The sequence below is a fragment of the Diorhabda carinulata genome, chromosome 4, assembly GCF_026250575.1.
Source record: "Diorhabda carinulata isolate Delta chromosome 4, icDioCari1.1, whole genome shotgun sequence".
Lineage (NCBI taxonomy): Eukaryota > Metazoa > Arthropoda > Insecta > Coleoptera > Chrysomelidae > Diorhabda > Diorhabda carinulata.
Genome location: NC_079463.1, coordinates 10485933 through 10499514, shown reverse-complemented (window position 1 = coordinate 10499514; position 13582 = coordinate 10485933). Strand labels below are relative to the sequence as shown.

Here is a 13582-nt window from a genome sequence, read left to right as displayed (position 1 = left end):
AAGGGAAACCACACGAAGGCATAATTTTGGTTTCTTTTTATTACACTACCAATGAAGACGTGTAGTTCATCTTACGTCCTGAGAAGAAGTGAGAGGTGATGAGACATTATAGCTCATTTGATCGTCTTCAAAAGTGTGCGTCTTATGGGCCCTTCCATTTATTTTAAAACTTCGATGGTACTAAGCACAATTTTAAAGTCTTGTTTAAGTTTGGATCAGGGGAACGCGGAGGCATTTGCGGCCCCCCAAGATCGGAGACGCGGGCCGGGCCGCCCCTTCCGTCCCCCTGTTAGTCCGCTATTGGTAAGGGATAACAATTAGTGACCAAACCGAATGTGGGTGAACCACATGAGACAAACACCTTAAATAATTCAAATGTTTTTTATTCATTTTTTAGTCTGAATTCATTATAAATGAAATTGAATGAAAAAAGTGTTTATTCTTAATTATCGTTATTACCAGTTAGAAACTTGATTTTTTGTTTAAAATTTTAATAAAACTTGTCGCTAGTTCTTATTTTTTATTCGATATATGAATAAATAACGTTTCGACCTTGAATAAACAAAATATATTTATCGGGTGGTGAGAAACTCATTTATCATCTAAATTTTAATTGAAATTCGTGAAAGCGATCGCAGAGTTTCGGTCGCGACGAGGTCTGTGAGATATTTTTAGAGAAAAGTCGCGTTCAATTGTTTGTGTGTGTGTGTGTGTGTGTGATTATGGTAAGTACCGTTTTAAATACTTGCTTATATTCAACGAAAAAAAATATAATTTTATAGTTTCGCAAATAGTAATATTGTGAGTTATAATTTTCTTGATCAATCGTTAATATAATATTGTCAATGACAAAGTCATATTTTGATAACGTTCAAAACGTTTTTTGAAACTAATTTTCTATTGAAAGAGACCTTAAATCAAGAGGATTTATCAAGAAAAACTAAAATCTGAGATGACTACGATTTCGTGACGGATATTTCCTGCGAAGGGAAGTCGATTTGTTAGCTTAAACTTTATATTTGACATAAACCCACAGCAAAAAGTCCATAGGTGTTAAAACTGGACTACGCGTAATCCAACTTGTATCACCTCTTCTGGAGAACAATTTGCCTTGAAAAATTTCACGAATTCGTTTCAAAATCTGTTGAACGTGTGTGAAATTGCTCCGTCCTGCTGGAACCATGTTCTTATGTCATAATTATTAAAGTTTTGCAGTTCGGGAACAAAGAAGTCGTCTAACATCTGCACATAACTACGTACGTCTCCTTTCATTTTCAAAAAAGTAACGGCATGTGATTCATCGCGCTGATATCGCAGCCCATTTAGATCTCTTTAAACCTTTGTATTTTGGATTGGTTGCACTTCAGGAGCGACTTGTTGACGTGTCCTTTAACATGAAAACAAGCTTCGTCCGAAAACAAGATGTAAACGTTGGAAAGCGCTTAATTAGCTGGTTCACGAAATGAAGCCTTTGACCAGCATCCTGATGCTTAAATTCTCGCATCAACCGGATTTTGTAAAAGTGCAGCCTAATTGGTTAGACCAGGGGTCTCCAAACTACGGCCCGAGGGCCACATCCGGCCCGCGGACAGATTTTGTCCGGCCCGCGGAGAGCTAGAAAACTCCTTTTAGAGAACATATTTTTTATAGCAAATTAAATTTAGTTTACTAAAGTATTTCAATTATTAATATGACATATACATTGATATGGTCATGGGCTAACTACTCAAAACATTGTTGTAGGCTTATTGTTATTGTTTTTGTGATAAGTTGGATAAAGAAACACATAATTGTAGTATGTAGTAAAGACATGTATAATATGCAGAAAATTTAACTTCGGTATATAATAACTAACAAATTATTGAAATGAATCCAACTAACATTTTATACATTTTAAATAAAAACATAACTAATGAGATTCATGTAATTGAGATTTTCCACTGACAATAGTTTGTAGTTGTGGACTAATTTTACTTGTACCAATTATTAAGAGATTCAAGATGCTCATTAGTTAATTTAAATCTATAAATATATTTTGTGTATTTCGTTTTGGAAAAGGTCTGTTCACACAAATATATAGCAGGTACCAAAAACAAGAAAACAACCCACGAGCAAATTTATGCAAATTATCAAATTGTGTCAGTGGAAGACTGTTATAAAATTCCAACAAAGATGAGTTTTGATATTTGTTCTTAATTATATCACTGCACTGTAGATCAATCATTTCCATTTGAAGTTCCGGGGCTAGGGTTTCAATGTCAGTATCAAAAGAGTTCTGGAAAATCTTAATTTGATTTATAATGACATCAAAGTCCGAGAAATGGACGATGCGGCTGAATATTTCACACGATTTAAAATGATTTGATATTAGTGTATAAATCAGGAAGATGCTGGTTTTCTCCTTGCAATTCTAAATTCAGTTCGTTCACATGTTTTGTCAAATCAACATAGAATGCTAACTTCCACAGCCATGCGTTGTTTAGTAATTCAGTAAGAGGGCGATGCTTTTCATTCAAAAAAATTTCGATCACTGCTCGAAGTTCAAAAAAGCGCCGAAGGACTTTCCCACAACTAAGCCAACGTACGACAGTATGATAAAGTAAGTCATTTTCTCCAATCTCTTCAATAAATTGTTGAAATTGTTGGTGATTCAGCCCAAAAGATCTGATGAAATTAACAGTTGATATGACTGGTTTCAGAACTTCAGACATATCCAAACATTTTCCGCACAAAGACTGTTGATGAATGATACAATGTAAGACTAATGGTTTTGAACCACCGTCATTTTCTACAGCCTTTGACACAAGAACGACCACTCCATTATCTTTCCCACTAATGTTTTTGCCTCCATAAGTTGTAATACATTTCAAGTTTTTCCATCGAAGGTTCTTTTGATTAATGGTCATTTCAACTCCTTTAAAAAAATCTGTACCAGTTGTTATGCCATGAATTCTATGCACATCAAGAAGTTCTTCATGTACTTCATAGCTTTTATCTACTCCTCGAATATAAATCAATATCTGAGCAGTATCTGACACATCCGTTGACTCATCCAAGGCTAAAGAAAATCACTCAACATGTCCATTTTTTCGAACAGTTGAGAGGATATATTTTCAGCGATGTTTTCTACCTTTGGAGCCACTGTGTTGGCTGACATACTGACAGTTTTTAATAAATTTACCTTTTCAGGGCACATTTCTTCGGCTACTGCAATTATGCATTCTTTGATTATTTCTCCATCAGTGAATGGTTTTCCACGTTTTGCAATTTCAAGAGCCACACGAAAGCTGGCACGAGGTGCAGCCTCTTGTTCAGTTTTGAGTTTTGTAAATGAAGATTGCTGCGATTTCAATCGGCGCTTCATAGCTTCGAATTTTTCTGTCCGCAAACTTCCTGTATATTTTGAGTAATTTTGAAAATGTTTTGTTTCATAATGACGTTTAATGTTAATATTCTTTGAGAACAGCTATGCTTTCATTGCAAATTAAACATAGCGCCTTGTTACTGGACTCAATTACGAAATACTGAATGTTCCACTGATCTTTCAATTTTCTGCATTCATTATCAATTTTTCGCTTCTTTTCCATACTACTAAATCACACACAAAAGCAACAATTCAAATCAAAATACTGTAACAAAGAAGTCTTAAACTTAAACACGCATAAACACGTTTTAAGCAGGTACGCTCTATTTTATTTCACAACAGTGTCATAGGAACTGACTTGTGGTTGCGCCACTAGCCTTCTTATATATTCCAATTAGTGCCATCTAGAAGTGAGTGAAAGTCACCAGAACTTTCTCGAACCAACGAGATTATTCTGTACGTGCTATTAGCGCCATCTGTTAGCGATAGAAGGTACTGGCTCGTACTCTACGACTAATCTAGAAATTACATATAATGACAGGAAAATTAAGATGCAGTGCTGCCGTTTTGCGGACTTTAGTCCGATTTGTAGCCTTTTTTAAACGTTGCGTACTTTGCCTGACTTTGGACTATTTCACTTTTTACCACCGGCAACAATGATAATATGGTTTTGGCCCTCGGAACTTACTGGAGTAATCAGGTTGGAAAGTTTGGAGAGCCCTGGGTTAGACCAGTTAGGCTGATCACGAATACTGTCGACCGTTCTAGAAGACGTTGGATTTTAGTTTATCTGTTAAAAGTGGAATTTAGCATTAGAACAGTCATTTGGTGAGAGGTTTGTTTCAAGCCAGATGTTTCCATCCCTCTCTGCAAAGCCTGTCTTTCGAGCAGAATGGGTTCTGGACTCATCGGAGAATTTGACGATCCCATTATGGTGAGCGAGTCAGCTTCGTCGTTGCCCGACTGCCAGGACACCCAAACGAACCGACCATCACTCACCAAATTTTGTAGGACTTTTTTGCACACCATTTCTAGCCTAGAGCACAACCTTTCGGTCGTTATGGCTTGTATGGCAGTACTGCTATCTGAGCAGATCAGGGTTGGCTCATGCACAATGGTTAACAATCCGTAACTTTTACAAGGACAACTTGTACAATCGAGAGGTAGCGAAAATAAATTTTTCAATCGATCTTTCAATATTCCATGTTGAACTCGATAAAATTTATAGTTTAGTAGACTTTTAGATCATTGTATATGCCACGAAAACCATTCGTCATAAAGAAACATTGTAAAGAAAATTAGCATCAATTGTAATTGTTTATTGAAAATACTTTCAGGAAAAGAGCGTTCCAAGATGCTGCCTTATAGCGTCACAGTTTATTGTATCGCTCATTTCATTACCGGTGTTGCATACACCAAGCTTTCAAGATATCCCCCAAAAATGAAACCATTGTATTTAAATCAGGGGAACTTGGTGGCCAAATGGACTTCCTCCATCAATCCACCTATCAGGAAAAATGTTAAGATGATTTTTTACATCATTTAGGAAATGGGGATGGGCTGTTCATGTTGTTCATGAACCACATGTCTCCGCGTATTTCCCGATATCGAAAGAGCAATAAAAACAATAGAAATGAAAGAAAAGCAATTTTATTCTACAAAAATTTAGTCACTTTCCTCATCCTTTTCCATTGGAGGTTGATCATTCTTTACATTTTATATCTACAATGATTGCATCGAATAGATCCACATTTTTTCGCCGGACTCGCCGTCTCCAGAAAAATTCACAAAGATGCAGATCCAAGTTACTTCTGATTCTCCCCTCGATATTCTTCTTCTCATATGGCTCCAGCTGGATTCAATATTTTGAGAGTAGGCCCCTGTTTCAGGGTCAACGAAGTGCTCTTGATGGTTGACTATAAAGTGCTGGTAGTCTTCACTTTCTAGCGCAAAATATCCTTTCCAGTAGTAAGTATAAATGATAGTCCCGACTTTGACATGCTTCTTTATTAGCTCCATCAATGTTTCGGCACTTCTAGGGTTATCAGGACATATTTCCAATCGGTAGCGGTCGCCGCCACGCTCGATCATTCCTAATATCCAATAACCGTCGACCATGCGCCCTTTATTGAATTTTCTTCGTCCGATTTTACATTCGTTTATTTCAACGACGCAACCATCCACACCAATTTGACCTACATCTTCACATGCTCAGTCTAAACTGACCATACAAACTTCACGGGTATAGTTGAAGACGTCGCTCACTAATTCTGACAAAACTGTTGTTTCCAAGATTAAGGCCTCTTTTATCGTCTGTTCAAATGAAAATCCGTGTGAAAAACAATAGGTGATGATTATTCTTTGACGGACGTTAGTGTGCACCATGTTTCTTCTGCCGCCGACCCTTCATGGTCGAACTATCTGCACTTGATTTTTCCGGAAGATCTGAAGTGGCCAGAAACAGTACCATCATCATACCATTAAGCAAACTGGTTGTGCTTGCTGCACCATCTATCGACTCGCACAAGATTATTATTAATAGCCCAAATTTTTGGTTGAGCCTCTGATGGCATAATTGTTGCTATTTTAAAAAGGTTCCATCTTTTTGGAAGGGCCTGTGTCTGGGATGATGATATTTGTGAATAATATGAGAGCCTAAAAACTTTGGATTATTTAATATCCACTTACATTTTTGAAAGTATTCCTTTTAATTTCAACTCAAAAAATCAAACTACAAAAAATGTTATTAATTTGCAATGTTTTATTCACCACTAATTCAATGAACGAGCAAAATGGCGGATATTTCTGCTCTTACTTACTTGTGCACGAAATGACCGCGATTTTCGACCTTGCGAGCTCGCGGGAATTTCAAAAATATCGACGTCGCCTGTAAAATTTCATTGGCGTTTTTCGGAAGTTCAGCCTAGAAAATATACTCAAATATGTATAAGTTCTGATTTCGCAACTTCAAACGTCTATAACTCAGAAACAAGAATTTTTTCATGTCACAGCATCATTTTCACGTCAATTACTCGCTCCCGAATTTTTTGCATCAAGTCCCAGAACACCCAGTACCTATTTACCATATTATGTTTACTAATTCTAATATCGGGTAAATAATAATTTGCATAAGGATTTGCCGTCTTCCATAATATATTCAAATTACTTTATTTGTCTGTGTTTTAATGTAGAATTCGATCAAAACAAAATGCATTAAAGTGGGTATGTTAAAAATAGCATTGAATGAAAACAAGTTATTGTCACGAACTATGATAAAAAAAACAGCAAATCGCAAAAAAATATAAATTGTTAGTACAAAAGTGTAGCTAATAACATTTAAATGTGAACAAATCGAAACCTTGTGTTAAATTTTTTTCACTAAAATCGACTAGTTTCTCTCTCTAATATTTCAATTTATTTTTAAGCTAAATATGTATGATCATCTGGCTGTGTGCATCAAGGAAGTAGAAAAGTCGTACGGACCCCATAAAATTTTAAACAAGCTTTGTTTAAATGTGGAAAGGGGGAGTATGTAAGTATTTTCTGTTATATACGATCTAGATAAATCATTTATTCATTACAAAACTAGGTTTTACCCGCAACTTCGCTCGCATTGAAGTCATTAAATAAATATCAGAGACTATTGCAATAGAAATGAATCAATATGATTGAAAGCAAGAGTTACGAGGCATATTTTTTAAGTAAGTACCGTTTTGGAATTAAAAAAAGAAGTGCAAAGATATCCCAATAATTTTATTTTTACATGAAAGCCTGTACCTTAATCTAGGTTCCTAAATAATTTCCGTGAATATTGAGGCACTTGTCATAACGTGGCACCAGTTTTTGAATACCCTCCTCATAAAATTCTGCCGCCTGACTTCTTGTTAACCACTGTATCACAACTGTTTTGACTTCGTTATCGTCTTAAAGACGCTGACCGCCCAGGTGTTTCTTCAAATGCAGGAACGAATGGTACTCGCTGGGCGCCAAATCAGGGCTGTAGGGAGGATGATCTAGAGTTTCCCATTGAAAAGATTTGATGAGATCTTTGGTCCGATTAACCACATGTGGACGGGCATTGTCATGCAGTAAAACGATAACCTGCACTCACCCATTTCCTTACCATTCCATCACTCATGTTTTGTCCGTAAACTTCACAGATCTCACGATGAATATCGATCGGTTTTACGCCTTTAGCACTAAGAAATCGTATAACAGACCGTACTTCACAATCGGCGGGACTCACGATTGTCGGAGGCATTTTAAACACTCAGTAAACAACGTACACAATGAAGAATCAGACTGTAATGGCGTCAGTGCGTAGACAAGAGATGTAGGTAACCAGCGCGCATGTGTGGAACTCCGACCTTGGGGTTGCGGCGGCGGAATCGCAAAACGGTACTTACTTAAAAAATATGCCTCGTATAATTTCTTATTTTGTTAAAAATTACTTCAACTCATCCGTAAAACTCGACAATAAAGTTTTCAAAGGCTGTTCTGGTTCACCAAGTGATGGAAGTGAAACTTTACCATTAGAACAGCACATTCCAACAGTTTCACATTGAGGTTGATTATGATATTAAATTGAAGGATCATATTGAAACCTAGTACCATTAAAACCGACAAATCCAATGAAATTTGGACGGCGCGTGGTCTGCATTTCTGCATTATGAATTCTTATCGCCTGCGATTGTTCTGGAGTTTCTATCTACCTAAATAGATACCTAAAGCGTAGCTTGTCTTTCTGTAGGAACTCGTCCTTGAAGAGGAGTTTCAGCTGCTCTCAAAACACTCGTTCTGCTTGCTGTTGTCTTCATATCTCTGCGTGAATCGAAGATTCTTTATTTCGTGCAGCTTTTGGTACACGGGGCTTTTGCTTTCGAGGCATTTTTAAAAGAGCAATGTAAGAATTAAATAACAATTGAAAAATGACACCTAACCTCAAAATTTCAAATATTTCTCTACTACATATGAGGCCGCGAGCGCAGAAGTGGCCTAAACCAGAAGATAATGATGTGGAAACATTAATATTCATAAAATAGCATTTTATAAACTTATTTGTCAGATTTAAATTTCCAAGAAAATTTATTTTGTTTTTAGTTTTTTATTGTTTTAGCTAATTTACTTTTAAGATAGAATTATTTTAGAAACAAAAAGTGTAATATTTATTTACTTATTGTGACATTATGGTTTATGATTTCTCTGATATCAATTTATAAGTTAGGCTATTGTGACCAGGAATAAAAATCAATATTACCATTAATATCTTTATTTTTATTACACCATACAACAATAAAAATAAAAAAAAAACAATTAATCATGTCGGTCATCGAGGTTGTCGATGAAAATCTCATCAATGTAAAATTGCTGTAAAAATTATGATTAATTGGGGGTATGTAAGACAATAACTCTATTGAATCTTTCTTTTTCTTTTCACTGATTGGGTGAGTATAAAAGTTAAAGATTTTAAATGATAACAGAATTCCTCTTTTCAAGGTCAACTTCACGAAAAATAACAATTTAAAAGGATTCACTTCACAAAACATTAATCATTGCATCTTTAACCATTCAAGTTTACCTTTTTTCTATAGGTTTGCAAAAAAAACATAAATATTTTGTCATAGAAATTATTTTAAACGGTTTACTCTTTCTAGCCTCTACCAGTCTTCAGGCACATAGATGTTTTTGAAGAACCGTTTCTGTTTTTACACTAAATCAAAATCCTGATCGCACGACTTGTATGAATGTCCGCTCACAAAAAATTTGTGGTCAATTTTATAAATACCATATTCAGAAAATTCGGAAATAGTAAACTGGCAGAAAAGAGCCATCTTGATATTCCTATTTTGCCCTCCACATTGACCAGAGTACATCATGAGATGTTTGCATTTTACAATATTTTTTAAGAAATACAATAGACAGGAAGTTATTTCTTGGGAACCTCTGGATGTTAAAGTTTAATCCCACAAAAACATGTGCACTTCTTGATTTTTCATATTATGAACACCTAAGCAGTATGTCCAGAGATGACGTTTGTAATAACATATTCTTGTGCTAATAACAGAGCTGGAAGTGTTTTCATAAGATCGAAGCAAATTACACATACATCTTTATTATTTTTAGATATTTCTACATCTTTTTTTAAGCCTTTCCTTGCAGCATTTGCCTTGAGCAAATGCAAGTTTCTTCCTTGTTCGAGTCTTGTTTTTTCATCATTATTAGCCGCTTTGATTTTAATATTAAATGCATCACACTTTTTGTATGAATCTGTTACAGGGGGATGAAAACTCAGGTTAAATTGTTTATTAAATACTTTGCTAAAAATAAACTTCGATGCTGGATTTTCAACTCTTTCAGCGTAAAGAAAATACAAAATACTCAAATTCAAATCTGACGATAACTATTTGCGGTTTATTGTCTAATGAATGGAGTAATGTCACTGTCAACCTATCCCGCCAAATTGCAGAGTTGCTAGTGTGTAAAAATGGCTTAACCAGGTTAGGCCGCTTTTGCGATTTTGTCACAAGATGTTACTGCTGTGGAAAAAGATATTTAGTTGCGCTATCTCTTAGTTACATGGGTAACTAAGATTAGGCCATTTCTGCATCGAACTTAAATGTAGGGAAATTATTGATTAGACTACTTTTGCGCTAACGGCCTCATATATAGTGACAGAATAAAATAACAATAAATAAAAAAAAAATTCCAAACAGCTGAAGCTATAGTCAATTGGACTGGATGTTGACGTAACCGTTGGTAATACAGTGCAACGGTATTACAGTATTCGGGGCTGGAACTTTATTACTGGAATGCTGGAGTATCAAATGAAGTCTAAAAGCTCTAAAAAACATGATTCTTCTTTCTCTGACACATTGCGATCGCGGGCCTTATTGATACGGCCCAGGGGCCGGAAGCGGCCTCTAATAGACAAATGGGGTACAAAAAGGGCTCAGTTCACGTCTGGTACCCTGTTTAAACCAAACTTCCTCACAGGCAGGTACATTTTACTCGTTTATTTACGCTTTATAATTTAATATTCCAAGTTCCAGCTAGGACTACAATTAAGTGCATCTGTCTAAATAATGCCGTCCAATTTAAAATGATTCGATCGCCTTTTAACTAATACTTTCTCGCATAAAATTTTTAAAAGTATTTATATAAATAATAAATTTATAAAATGAGGTATCTATGCCTAGATCAAAAAAAATTGTCCGCAAGGATTGTTATAATCTGCATTTGATTTTGGAAGAACTATACGTTTACTTCCAGATATGGTCTCCTAGGATCCAGCGGTTGTGGTAAAACCACTTTACTGCGTTGTATTACTGGAAGAATCAAAATCGACAGTGGTGAAATATACGTTTTAGGGGAAAAGCAACGAGAAATACCTGGTGCAATTCTAGGATATATGCCTCAAGTAATTATAATTTTCAATTATTTCATTTGCTATAAAACACAAAAGTGATATTCTAACTAACTAACAGGTAAATTTTCGTATCTTTGTATTTTTTAGACTATATCCTTGATAGCAGAGTTCACCGTGAAGGATACTATATATTTTTTTGGTAGAATATACGATGTACCGGAAAACACAATTAAAAAACGGTACCACGAATTGGTACAGTTACTAGATCTTCCTACTGATAAAAGGTAAGTGGATGTTTATTTTCTATTTCACGTTTTCAAATGTAATATCCAACTAGTTTAGTTTCCCGGTCACTCGGGCGACTTTTAAGCGGACTCTCTCGCTAGATTAAGATCGCCACGCATCCACTCAGAATCCTTTCTAGTGTTGCTGTTGGAGTAATCCGCTCGGAAGGGGGGCTTGCGGAGATGGATAAAAGCATCTGATATAAGACAAACCTTCTGCTTCTCTTACTAAACAACTGCTCCGGTGCGAAACTCGACTGGCGAGTTAACTAGACAGTCATCTTCATACGTTACAAACGATCCTGAGTGTCGCAAGTATTTGAAAGAGAAATAAACTGTAAACCAAGTCATTTGTGAGTGCCCAGCACTCAAACGAGCACGATTCAAACACTTGTACAAACCTCACAGTCAAAAGGTTCAAACGAAAGCGTCTCAACGGGCTTACCAGAAGCTTTACGTACTCAACGCCCCATATTTTATCATAAACTATGAACACCTTTTAATTTAAAATCTTAATTCTATGAAGTTTACGAGGGTCGCTACTCAAGTTTATATAGATAAATAGTCATAATTAGATATGGCTTTATCGTTTTTCAAAATATTCACTTTTGTATGCGTTAGGAACAATTATCGAAGCATTTTACATCATTCGCTTCTTTAGATAGAAAAACGTTGACCTCGCAATTTATTTTTGATCTGCGGGAATAAGAAGAAATCATTGGGTACCAAACAAGGAGTGTACGGTGGATGACCCATCGATTCGATGTTTTGACTTTTCAAAAACGTTTGAATTGTTGTGTGAAATCTCATATTGTCGTAATGGAGAATGATTCGACTTCTACGATTGGTTTTCCTGATTTTTTCTAACACTTCTGGCAAACAAATACTGGTGTATCATTTAGAATTGACTCTTCGACGTTGTTCTAATGGATCGGTGGCAACATGTCTAGTTATTCCGAAAAAACAAGCGACCATTTGCTTCGATGTGCTTCGGGCACGAACTATTTTTGTTGGATTTGGCTCGTTTTGAAAGACGACCACCAAAAGTCGGAGATAGTTGGTTTAATCCAAAATCATCGCACCATCACGATTTCATTAATGAATGTTTCAAATATATATCAAAATGTCAGATTTGACATATTCACATCAATGTTGCCATATCACAAAACTTAAATAGCAACCTTCGTATATAGTAAAAACTCATTTTCGTAACGATCCTCCTAAGTCATGATAATATACGAGGGCTCTTCTGATTGTTTTAAGATGTTCCACATGCCACCTGAGCAGACTAAATTACTTTGAAACTATACGTAAATCAGTTTGTGAAACTTCTTCTTTGCTTATGGTGCTACAGCTCGCTGTTAAATTGTTCTTAACCAATAGTTCCTCTTCTACAAAGTGGGCCATAAAGTTTTGCTAATTTAAAAAAAGAATAATAAATAATTTTTCATTTTATTTGAAATATACATCTGGCAAATTCCTTTCTTAAAAAGAACATCATCTAGGTGAGCACAATCGCGCTGCAAACATTCCTCGAATCTAGATCTCAAATTGGTATTAACTCGCTGGCACATTGCGCGGGGAATAGCTGCTATTTCTTCTCGGATGTTGGTCTTCAACTGATTAAGCGTGACTGGGTTATTGGAGTAGACTCCACTTTTCAGGTATCACCACATAAAAAAATCCAGTGGTGTTAGGTCCAGACTTCTAGGCAGCTATGCAATGTCACCTCGGTTAGATATCAGTTTCCCAGCGAAAATCTAGTTTACGAACGCCAAATAGTCATTAGAAGTATGACATGTCGCGCCATTTTGTTGAAAGTATGTCGTACGATTATATGGCGGAAAGATAAAGCCCCTTAACGTGCCTATGTATAGTTCAGAATTTACAGTGACAGATAGCCCCTGTTGATTTTGAAAGAAATATGGTCCGATAATTCCGTGCGCTGATATGGCCGCCCAAACGGTTACTTTCGGCGAATGCAGAAGCTTTTGATGTTTTTCACGAGGGTTTCGTCTGAGAACAGAATAATCCAACAAAAGCTCGTCTTAAAATTAAATCATTTGGCTGTAATTTCTGCACAAGTTGAATTTTATACGGGTGTAATTTCAGATCTTTGGACAAAATGCGACGCAAAGATACCACAAGTCCGTCTGATCGCTTGCGAGTCGATAGACCAGGATTACGTTGAACTGAAGCTTGTTGAATTATGTCTTCTGTTCTTGTTGATCTTGGGCGTTCCGTAGGCTTCTGATTGAAAGTCGAAGCAGTAGCTTCGAACTTTGTGACCCACGATAGAATCATACTTTGACTCAGACACTGATTTATGTCATGTAATCCAAACTCAAGTCGAAACAAACGTCGAACAATCGCCATTTTTGTAATGTTTAATGCAGAATGCACGTTGTTCTAAACCAAATTAAACATCGCGACGAAATTTCTGAGAACCGATCTACTCAACCCCAACACCCGAGCAGCTCCCTCTCATAACGTTCAAACGCAAGAGAGTTTGTAAAATCGTACGCTTTTGTGGCCCACCCTCTGTATTCTCAGCAAATAGGATTTGTA

The 13582-nt window shown here is 36.1% G+C and overlaps 1 protein-coding gene across 2 annotated transcripts in view; it reads left to right on the top strand.

The window, feature by feature from the left end:
• Nucleotides 1-587: 587 nt before the first annotated feature.
• Nucleotides 588-13582, top strand: part of LOC130892749 (ABC transporter G family member 20-like) — a 24599-nt gene continuing 11604 nt past the window's right edge. The window contains exons 1-4 of one of the 2 annotated variants that reach the window (XM_057798325.1): nucleotides 588-725; nucleotides 6790-6896; nucleotides 10634-10781; nucleotides 10878-11014. In XM_057798325.1, coding sequence (XP_057654308.1) covers nucleotides 723-725; nucleotides 6790-6896; nucleotides 10634-10781; nucleotides 10878-11014 — 395 coding nt within the window. In that variant the 5' untranslated portion in view covers nucleotides 588-722. Of the gene's footprint in view, nucleotides 726-6650; nucleotides 6897-10633; nucleotides 10782-10877; nucleotides 11015-13582 lie in introns of those variants that run through there. The other variant, XM_057798326.1, reaches the window with a different exon arrangement.